The sequence below is a fragment of the Anabrus simplex genome, chromosome 5 (genome assembly GCF_040414725.1).
Source record: "Anabrus simplex isolate iqAnaSimp1 chromosome 5, ASM4041472v1, whole genome shotgun sequence".
Lineage (NCBI taxonomy): Eukaryota > Metazoa > Arthropoda > Insecta > Orthoptera > Tettigoniidae > Anabrus > Anabrus simplex.
In genome coordinates, this window is record NC_090269.1 from 428,540,941 (window position 1) to 428,553,038 (window position 12,098).

The 12,098-nt window shown below is 38.1% G+C and overlaps 1 protein-coding gene across 11 annotated transcripts in view; it reads right to left on the reverse strand.

Annotated features, from left to right (window-relative positions):
• The window catches only part of l(1)G0196 (inositol hexakisphosphate and diphosphoinositol-pentakisphosphate kinase), a 543,939-nt gene that overhangs the window by 24,781 nt on the left and 507,060 nt on the right, over positions 1-12,098 (reverse strand). For all 11 annotated transcript variants that reach the window (XM_067147825.2, XM_067147823.2, XM_067147820.2 and 8 more), the window contains one exon: positions 11,068-11,271. In XM_067147825.2, coding sequence (XP_067003926.1) covers positions 11,068-11,271 — 204 coding nt within the window. The remainder of the gene's footprint in view (positions 1-11,067; positions 11,272-12,098) is intronic.

Here is a 12,098-nt window from a genome sequence, read left to right on the forward strand (position 1 = left end):
GCAATCCGTAGCCACACCCTTTTTGCACGACACCCCAGACGCCATATTTCAGCAGGGCAATGTGCGACCACGTGTTGCTGCATGAACATGTGTCTTTTTCTTGTCACAGGATGTCGCACTGTTGCCCTGGCCCGCCCGATCACCGGACTTGTCACCAATTGAAAATGTGTTGGATATGGTGAAACAATGGATGCGGCGCTGTGACCCCATGCCAACCACCAAAGATGAAGTGTGGAACCAGGTGAATGCAGCATGGATGGCTATACCCCAGGAAGCGATTCGCGCCTTATATGCATCGACACCATCATGGATGGAACAAGTTATCAGTGCCCATGGAGGACCAGTGCCTACTAGGCAACAGGACACATGCTCAACCTAGGTGACTGATATGCAAATCGTTTCTGCAGAACACAGACATGCCAAATTTCAAAAGTGAAAAATCAGGAGAAATTTCGCAGCACATCGCGACGTATTACGACACATCACTGATGGTAGAACATGTACAAATTCATTATAATTCAATACATTAACAATTCTATTTGCCCATATATTTTTTTTTTCATCATTTACATGTGAATACTAAATACTGGACATACCTGAACTGTAGAAACATGTAACTTCTCATCCTTCAACATGGTGATCACATTACGACTAATTGTTGTTCAATACACCAGTAGCTGACTTAGCCCTCTTCAGAAACTCAGAACTAAATTTTTGCTCAAAGCACTTGCCTTGCTGAACTGATTTCAAGGTTAAAAGTTTTTCCAAAGTTTGTTCAGACAGCAAGGATCTGAACTGTGTTTTTGTCTTTGTGACTCTGCTAAAAATCCTTTCACATTCTGCATTGCTATATGGAATTGATAAAATAGCAAGCATCACCTTAGAGAGTCTGTCATATTTAAGTACACCATCAGCTGATTTCATCTGACCTACCAATGCCCATTGAACATCAATTCTTCCTTTTGCCAGGTCTGTTTCTTCGAGCTGAAAGTTACAGAACTGGGAGTGCAGAACATCAGTTTCTTTATCCAAATGTTCAGTTTCACTAGTCAAAATGTTCGGACACTTGTTAATGAAAAATCTAAGGCTAGAAAATGATGCCTTACTTATAGCAGAAATATTTGCAACTTCTGCATTAATTAAAACTTCATCTTTGAATGGAAATTTGTGTATTATGTAGTCACACGATGAAGAGAAACACTTTCTAACAGACTTAAAGAATATGCACTTTTCCTCAGACTTCAAGGTGTTCACTAAAACAAACGCAGAGTTCCCTATCATCAAATCACAATCATCCTATTGATTTGCTGGAGTATGATAATCTACATCAAGGAGAGAGGAGGATCTTTTAATAATGTCTGGTTTCACAAACCTTGCCATCACATTCTTTAATAGTTCCTCCAAAACTGACCTCAATAAGTGGATGTGCGGCATACTTGACTGAAGATCTACGTTTGGATTCTCAAAGATATCCATAAAACTTGAGAGAAAAAGGCAAAAAGATTTATGTAAATTTGATGAAAGGAACATGAAAAGTCATTCTTCACGTGACAATGCATGGCTCTTAGTGTGATCAGTAGTTTCATTTTTTTTTTTAGTGAAACTGATGACTGGGTTTTCCTTTTAACTGAGGAGTGAGGTGAAATGTTATGACATTCCTTAACGTTTTCAGACAAACAAGACACATCTGCACTTAAACTGTGCTTAGGAATTTTGTAAGTCTTCAAAGTTCCCACCTGAGAATCCTTACTCACAATTTCGCTCCTGAATAATGTAACCAAAGGGTCCCACTGACGCAAAATCCTATCTAAACACCTTCTTAGTGATAACCATCGAGTAGGTACATGCTTCAGAATTTTCCTGATCACTGTGTTGTGTAAAGTTTGAAATTCTCTGAACTTTTCTTTCCTCTTTGCACTCCTTTCCAGATAATAAAATATATCAATTATACTTTCATCTACATTTACGGGCAAGCACGCCGCACCCTTCTTGGCAGCAAGATTAATTAGGTGACAAGAGCAGCCTACGATGATTATGTTACTATTTTCCCGCTTCAAACATCCTGCCACACCATTCTTTAATCCTACCATTACTGGAGCATTATCAGCACCAAGAGCTAGGCAGTTTTTTAATGGAATGCAGAATTCCCGAAAAGTTGAGAGCAAAAGATTGGCAATGTTAGTTCCAGTAGCATCCCCTTCTAAATTAGGCACAGAGAGTAGACAACTCTGAATTTCATTGAGTTCAGGCTTAAAAAATGTTACAACAATGAGATATATCTTCAAGTCGCTTTTATTGCTACCATCAGTAGCAACAGAACATGCATTCACCTGCAAATGTGATACAATTTTCGCCCTTTCTTCCATGCACATTTCTGTAATGATAGCCGCTGTTTTCGTTCTAGCACACCCATATCGTTTAGCGATTTCTGAATCAGGAAACATTTTGCGAAACAAAGGTCCGGCGTGATCGGCACAATTTAGAGGCAGGTTATGTTCTACTATAAATGATGTAAATAACGCCTTGGCATTCGTCACAGGATTTACATCTTGGTTTTTACATGAAAAGTTCAGTTTCTGGTTTCTTTCTACACACTGGACACACTCCTTATATTTTTTCGTTTGCATATGCTTGAGTATATCGCATTTCCCGCCATGTGCAACTGAAAAATCACACCTACATATAAAACAGAATGTGAACGTTAGTCCCTTTCTGGATTCACTCAAACACGGAAACTCTTCCGTATAAGCACTTTTAAACACTGTATCATATTTCTTTTTTGACATTTTGGCCAAAACAAATATTGAGGCACAACATGAGCACTTCTACGGGTAAAACAACTATGATGTGCTACTTCTGAGGTTAGGTTACTCCAGAGAGAATGTTACTCGCTTGAGTCGCTTGCAAAGAGAATGACTGTAATATAGACCAAAGAGCAGCACATGAGTGGCCACCGTGCCCCGTACTGCCATCTGGTATCATTATTACAACTACTATCGACCAGACATACTCAGCCATATATCGATAGAATGAGGAAATCCGCGGGAGTTTAAAATAATACGAAAATTATGGATAGTGCTCTGAAAATCGGGAGATCGAACCCGGCGATCGGGAAATCGGGAGGAACGATGAAAAATTGGGAGTCTCTCACTCAAATCGGGAGACCTGGCACATCTGAGAACATACTAATGAACATGCCCTGTGAATATGAACTTGCTATCTGTAGTCTTTGAAGGTGTTCTGTTTTTTATGAGCATGAGCATATGTATCATGCTTGTTCTCTACATTTATAACATCAGGATTTACCTAAAGAGCTGAAATTGAGATGGGGGGATCACATTTTTTAGGTTATGTATGCTATCATGTGCCCGGATAGTGCCAGAAGTTCCTCAATGAAACAAATATAAATAACAGGAAAGGTTGCTGCATTTATGGAGGTAATGCATTTTATTATGATATTGTTTAACATCACATGTTCGTTGTCTCCATTTTTTTAATTAATGTATTCTATGTTTTGTTTGGCATCTCCGAAAATCATAAAAATACTTAGTGGGACGTAAAACCAATAACATTATTATTATTACTACTATTATTTGTTAGGTACATTCAAGAGTGAAATGATCGTTATGACTGGATTGTTTTTATTACTATTAAACCTACTTCTCTCCAAAAATGACCTATATTGGCCCGAGTTACAAGATATTAAACGATCACTTTATTACTGATCTCACCCGCTATATTAATAGCAACAACCGTGAATATTTTGAACTAAACTCGTGTCCTCATCCTGGGATGGTGCAGCTCATTTTTTTGGCATGCCCCCAATGGAGGCGAGTTGTATGTACCATTTTACTGCATATCAACCTTCATGCCATTCTTAAGTCTCTGGCAGTACCAGGATTCAAACTCTGCACTCCGAGAATGGCAGCTAATTGTGCTAACCATTATGTCTTTTTGCTAGTTGCTTTACGTCGCACCGACACAGATAGGTCTCATGGCGATGATGGGACAGGGAAGGGCTAGGAGTGGGAAGGAAGCGGCTGTGGCCTTAATTAAAGTACAGCCCCAGCATTTGCCTGGTTTGAAAATGGGGAAACCACGGAAAACCACCTTCAGGGCTGCCGACAGTGGGGTTCGAACCTACTATCTCCCGAATACTGGATACTGGCCACACTTAAGCAACTGCAGCTATCGACCTCGATAAAAAACCATTATGTTGGTGGACATTCTTAACTACAAAACACTAACATATCGCATGACTGATGCGTGCTTGCAATGTGTGGGTCGGACATATGAAACTACCCATTTGTGCCAAGTTATTGGAGCTGCAGTACGCTACAGAGGCGGACATTTCTTAACTATGAAACACAGATGTACTGCATGACTTTGGTGCATGTTTTCATTGCCTGGGCTATTCACAAATCTCTGTGATGCCCTCGGGCTGTACCCACTTCAAAGTGGAATCATTGTTCTTCTCTGGCGAGTTACTCTGGGGGGTCTTATTTGCAAGCTTTTTTTTAAGATTTTCTTCGCCTTAAAAAGCCAGGGGTGTCTAATACGACTTTTAAAATATTTAATATTTTAACTCTCCAATTATAAATCTAAAGTGCTTTAATTTTAAGGACAAAGTAACTTTTTTATCTGGTCTGTTTCATACACATCTACGCTCCAAAAGACCCTTTTATGAAGACTACCTAATAACCAAGGTTTTATAAACATTTCAGACATATCTTGTGAAAGGTAGAGCTGGGCAGACCGGAACAGTCAGTTATCCCAAAACATTAGGAGCGTCAACAGATGGAGTGTTTCGGTACAGTGTGTCGGCACACGGGACTGTAACTGCACAGTACAGAGAACTGCACGAGGCAACATGACATGCTCTGCGTCAGCGGGAATGTACCTGTACCGGGTGTGCTGTGTGTAGTTACAGCCAACATAAAGCTACACGGAACGTGTCGGAACAGTCGGAACACTGAAATTCGCGCCCAGTAATCACGTTTAAAGGCTGCTTTTGGCTTAATATTTTTTCGGTCAATACGAAATACACATAACACTGTTACAATGGCATTACAGGTGTTTAAAAGTAACTAATCCAAGGATATTTTCACCAGCTGAATGTATCGGCCTGTATTGTGAGTAATTAGGGCCAGGATAAAACTTCATGGAACATGAAAAAGCACTTGGAACTCTGAAATACGCACCCAAAAATTCATGTCTAAATGTTGTTTTTAGGATAAGAATGTTTTCATTCATTCTGAAATGCACCTGTCACAATTACACTGGCAGTAGATGTGTTTACAAATGTCACAATGTTTTTTTCACCAAATAAAAATATACTTTCACAGTTGAAGAAACATTCGTCAGTGTGGCTGGAGTTGGGACAGCAGTGGCGAAATGATGGAGGAAAAATTGAACATGGGACTTATTGCTTTGAAAATTGATTTATTGTTCTGGAAGAATTAGGGTTTTGGACTTATGAACATTTTCAAAATTATTTGTATAATATATGTATCTGTCTCGGAAGAATTAGAAATTGTGAACTTTAAAGAAGAATAACTATTTTGAAAAAAAGGTGCTTGTACAAAATTATTATTATTATTAATTAGTGAAATTTTTTTGTATTATGTAGCTGTGAATTTTAAATTAGGCGTCCATGTATCAGCGTGTACGTACATGTGCCGTTTTTAGAAGCATATTTCCAGTCACTTCCTGTTATGCAAAATAATTTTCTGGATCATCAAGAATATAGAGACCTTATTGGTGAGAATAACAAACGATTTACTGGTGAATGTGAAAATCGGGAGTAAAATTCTATTGCTTGATTGGTCACCTCCGTAGTTGCACATTTCCAGCTTCTCGTTACTCCATGGGAGCGAAGCTTTTATCTGGGTTTTTCGCTTCTGACCACCCTAGAGGGCGGACGTGCTCCTGCTTCCATCCCGTCATGGGATACCTGTCTCGGGGTAAGCATTATTTCTTCTTGGTTTTTTGGAAATTAATTTAATTTAAATGTAAATTTTTCTTTTGCATGGGAGTTTACCCCCAGAATTTACATTCACCACTAAATCATTACAATGACTTAGCCTTTAGCTAAGCTCATATCATTTTTAATTTTTGGAGGCAATTCCCTTTTCTTTTGTTTAAGAAAATCGTAACTAACATGTAATTTAGATTTTCTTTGGAGTTGCCTCCCGTAGTGCTGTGTCACTTAACTCACACCAATTACAGCTATGCTCCTTTCAGAAGCGTTTTTAAAATGGTGGCAACTTAATTGGCGTCTGTGTTAAGATTTTAAATCCCCCCCTTTTCTTTTTCTGTGTTAATATTTTTACATGTTCCTTTCTTTTATCTCATTTTATTATAAGGAAATTAGGCCTTTTATTATCGTCTACGTTTCTTTCCCACAACGCAAACGTAACCATCTCCCTCTTAGGGTTCCATGCCACTTCCCACGTCCTTTCATAGCTGCCAAGTTTGCCAACCTGTTTACGTTGTTTCGAGCATGTCAGATTTGCGTGTGTTCTATTACTTTTACTTTTTTTTTTTTTAAATTTGTAAGATTCATTATTATTATTATTATTATTATTATTATTATTATTATTATTATTATTATTATTATTATGTTTTCATTATGTTGTGTAACCTGTAACAAGGTTACAGTCGGTGCTCTATTTACATACACAATACACAAGCAAAACACGAACATAAAAATTAAACAGTATATACAAGCGGAACAGGAAATTAAAAATAAAACTATACAAGCTGAACATGAAAATAAAACTTAAACACAATATAGAAGCAGAACACAAAAATAAAAATTGTGGGATGTTTAAGTTTGAAACATCTCGTCATTGTGCCAGTTAAAGATTCCTTTGCAGATAAAATAGAAGAACATAAATTACATTTCACTCTGTCCAGTTTTATTCTAGTAAAAAAGTCCTAAACAGGACTCCGGTGTGACATTATGCAAAGGTTACTGTCTTTCGTACAGTATATATTACTAGGCTTCATTGAAAACACTATTTACAAAACAGTTGAAAACAAAACACAACACATTAAGTTATTCGCATGTACGGAACTCACAGAACAAAGAGGATATGACAGAACATGGAACACTCCAGCACGTGGCGGCACACTGCCGGTATCGACAGTCAGCTAGTAGTCAAAGGGAAGTGCATAGTGGCGCTTCTGGCGGGATAGTGAGTCACTGTCTCAGTCTCGCCTGAGAATGTTTCAGAACAACTGACATTCGGTGTTCCGGAACAGCGAAACATAACTCTGCACTGGTACAGTGTGCCCAACCCTAGTGAAAGGCACCTTTTTGACTGAATGCATATTACTTTAAATTTCATATGTCTCCACAGAGGCACATTTGATTATAGTCTTCAAGACTAGCTTATATAATAAAATTATATTTAAAAAAAGTGTTGTTTCTAAAATATATGTAAGTATCTTTGCTTTTTGTTCCTTTTAATGGCTGAGGATCTCTCTTAAAGAGACTAAACCAACTTGCTTTTAGAAAAACAAATATGTTGCATTATGTACTGAACTCCCTTTGTAAACATGGAATTTCCTCAGAGAACCATTAACTTTGCGATTCTGAATAGAATAAATAATTATGAGGGGCGTTCGATATATAATGCAACACATTTCATTTCTCGACCAATTTAGGTTTTTAAAAATGGGAATTTTGTTCGGGACATCTTTGACCGCTTCGTCTCGTATTCATTAATATCTGATAGGTGACAGCGCTTTAACTAGCCTTCAAAATGGCATCTGTAATGGAGGCTTGCACCAAACAGAGAGCAGTTGTTGTTGTTCTAGACATGATATAGGCTTTTGGGCTTATGCCGTGTCAAGAAAATAAGGTGAAATTCTTTACATTTTGCAGAGAACTTCACCTTATTTTCTTGACATGGTATCAGCCCAAAAGCCTATATCTTGTCTATAAGTACAGGCCGTGAAAGCATCAATTGCAACAGTTGTTGTTCTGGACGATGTCTTCCCTTGTGATGAAACAATCAATTCTGAAGTGTATCGTGCTACTCTAAGGAAATTGAAGAAAATACTTCAGCGTGTTCATAGCCACAAAAATGCAAACAAACTTTTCCTTCTCCACGACAACGCAAGACCTCACACAAGTCTGCGCAGCCGTCAGGAGCTCACTAAACTTCAGTGAACCTGTTCTTCGTCATTCACCCTACAACCCAGATCTTGTGCTTTCTGACTTCCATCTGTTTGGCCCAATGAAGGATGCACTCCGCAGGATGCACTATGTGGATGATGGGAAGGTTATCGATGCAGCACAACGTTAACTCCGACACTGACCAGTCGAGTGGTACCATGCAAGCAAACAGGCTCTCACATTACGGAGGCATAAGGCCGTAGCATCGAACGGATATTATGTTGAAAAATACAGTATTATAGCAAAAGGATTGGGGAATAACATGGTGTATCTGAATCCTAAATAAAACCAACTTGATTTTAGAAAAAAAAAAAAAAGTGTTGCATTATATACTGAACTCCCTTTGTATCATATTGTAAAGATGGAATTTCCACAGAGAACCAAAATACTCTTCACTGTATCACACTCTATACAGAATAAATTTCTAACTTCTGAATGGAATGCAAAATACAAGCATAAACAGGCTTACTGGGTTATTCAGCAATATCAATGAAAACCGGAGAGTAAAACTGAACTTTTCTGAGGCTAATGGCTTGCTTCTCGAAGGTGTAATTTACCCTCTAAAGTTCAGGATTTCAAGGCCATTTCCCATTTTTGCGCAACTTTTCCCAACCTGCATCCTGTGTCAAGGGCTCTAACCTGTGTTGAAAATCACATTCCTTTCACAAGGGATGACGAACATTTTTAGGTCCAGGGAAAATGTGATCATGCTGAGTGGTAATAGTGAAAATTTGTGACATGATACGCAAGGTATTTTTATATAGATTTAATATGACGTCAATCGGGACATCAAATTTACAATGTGTTAAGCAAGAAATCGTCTTAATGAGGAACACACCAACGAGGTTTCACTGTATTTTCTCGTGTCTGGTTAAATTTTGGAAAGTCTGTTCTCATATACATTTATGACAGAGGGATTCAGTTAGGTGGAAATGTTGTAAGCAGTTTAGCCCATGCCGATGACTTGATCTTAATGGCAGACTGCAATTTAATATAATGGAACTTGAAAATAGGTGTAGTTGGTATGGTATGAATATAAAGCACTTCCAAGATTAAAGTGATGGCAGCAAGGAGGAAACGGGACGGGAATACAAAACTGGAACAGGCGGATTTTATTTATTTATAAATATATGAAAACAAACATTTGTCACAGAAGGCACTGAAGTGATACTATTCCAATTGAACATACGTATGTCTCACCGGCCCCGCGGTGTAGGGGTAGTGCGCTTGCCTCTTACCTGGAGGCCCCGGCTTCAATTCCTGGCGAGGTCAGGGATTTTTACCTGTATCAGAGGGCTGATTAAAGGTGCACTCAGCCTACACGATTACAACTGAAGAGCTATCCGACGGTGAGATGGCGGCCCCGGTCTAGAAAGCCAAGAATAATGGCCAAGAGGATTTGTCGTGCTGACCACACGACACCTCGTAATCTGCAGACCTCCGTGTTGAGCAACCGTAGTATGGAAATCTACGAAAACGCAAGTTTTGAATAAATTGAAACAAACTGATTGCAGTTTAATACCGATTTTAATGTGCGTGGAATTTTTTTGCCAACTTTTATGAAAAATCTGACATACCGACAATCCCCTGTACAGAGTGAATTTTTTGCCCTTATGAATTCTCGCTATAACGGACTTCTACTGTATTTGGAGGAAAGCAGAATAATTATAATGGACAATGCACCAAATCATTCTGTTCAACTGAGCAAAATACCCAAAGCCTCCACATGAAAACAGGATACCATGTAGTGGCTACAACAAAAGGGCATTAATTTCTCTTCCTTGGAAACAAAACTTATGCTTTTGTAAAGAGTACAGCATTTCAACGGAAGTGAACAAACTCGATCAACAAGCCAATGAAGTTCTACAACTCCAGTATAATGCAATAGAACTTGCTTGAGCACAGAGTAAAAGAGAAGGCACTAAGATAAACACAAATTCCAAAATTTCAGACTTTTGAAAAACTTGTTAATGATGAACTTAATAACATGACTAGGGAAAACTGCACAGCTTGCATGGAACACACAAAGAATTTCCAAGAAAATGATTTTGAAAAGAAAATGATGTTGAGAAATTTTGGAACCCATTACTATTTACTTACAAGACGACAGTAACAGTGCTACTAATGATGACGAGGCACAGCACTTTACCAAAGGTATGTTCTTTATGTGTATTTTTCATAGTGCCATACATGTTTTAAAAAAATTATATTCTGTTACATATTCCTATTAAGAGCCATTTATAGACATCTTTGAAGTTGTGGCTAGACATTAACTTCTGACAAACACTGAAGAGATATTAGAACAATTTCCGAATGACTGTTTATTTAAATGAAACAAAAACTGGCTAAGTCCATCTGCAAGCTCGGCTTTATACGCATGCCAGTTCTATAATATGATGTCATGCTTGCACGCAATTGGCAATTGCGAAACATCAAGAAGTTTGGGATTGGCAGGTGGATATTTTATCACTTCTCAGTGTCGCATCATCGATTTCTTATTTCTGTATGCAAAAACTGACTTGTTAATGTTAAAACTATCTTCTATTACCTTCCATTTTAAAGAGCAAGAAGAAAAACTTGTGAACTCGTTGGGTGGTTTGTAGGCTTAAGAAAGGTGGCAGTGAACATGTTGATGGGAATGAGATGAATTTCATGTTTGAAATGTTGATACCTTGTCAGTGTCACTCTGCTGTATGATTGCCACATGGCCATCATTCCAAGAAGTTTGTAAAAATAATTCTAAGGCAGATTTCTTTTATCAATGATATATTTATCATTCTGCTCATTTTATCATGCAGTAAAGGCCACTTATTTCATGCAACTTGCTCGAAAGAAAGAAGGAACTTTACAGTCGCATTCCTGTGAGTGCCTATGGTACTCACTGTTGCTGGGCGACTGCAGCCTCAAAGGAGGGTGATGCGTTGTCAACGGTGTTGATGGATATTTAGGTGGTGAAGATGCAGGCGTTCGGAAGAGTGGAGCAGATGTCATCAGTTCCAAGAAACTATCAAGCTGACGCAGGGATAGCGCATTATGCAGCGTCTCCAACGGTCGGATTGGAGGCACTCCACCACATCCTTCAATAGCTGCAGCAAAAAAACACAAATGTTCTTTCAATAAATTCCAGTGTATTCTTTAAGAATGTAAGCTATCTTTAACAACATTTCATCAGTGTATCTAAATACCAAACAAGCTTAAGTCTCTAAAGTACTTTCCAGAATAACATGGATATTACATGAGACAGTACTATTTGAAACTTAATATTTTAGAAATTGACTGTCCCTATGTTCACTATTGAAACTAACAATGTGGTCTGCTTTGTGCATGCACTTCAGCCATATGAAAGAAATACTGTAAAAACCAAGATAAAATAGTATGAAGCAGTTTCCACATAGTTCAATGATAGGGACAGTCGAAATAATACGAATATCTGGTGATACCTGAAAAGATTACTTATGTTTAAAATAGTGGTGTATTATCTCAAGACACAATGGTTTCATTCTTTCAATGTACATGAGGAAACAAGAGATGGCTAAATGATGACAAAATACTGAAAATACCGTGTAGCAGGTAAATCAGTTGCCCCTAACAATATTTAATTCTGTGTGAGATCACTCTTTGGCTATTTTTAATTTTAGGCCTTTGCTTTGATGTGGCTGATGATCACCCCTAGATGGGTCGAAACTAGTTCCATGTAATTTTAAAATATTGTGAATATATTTTGTATTGAATAGGTGGAAACCTTTACTGTGTTGTTACTCATATGTTATTCTCAGTTCAATACGGACCAACACCATGAAATTTATAACCCTTAATGATGTAGCTTACCAGGCAAAACAGAAAGCCTTTCAATATCTAGGCCTAAAATTAAAAATAGCCAAAGAGTGATCTTTGCTTTGATGTGGCTGATGAT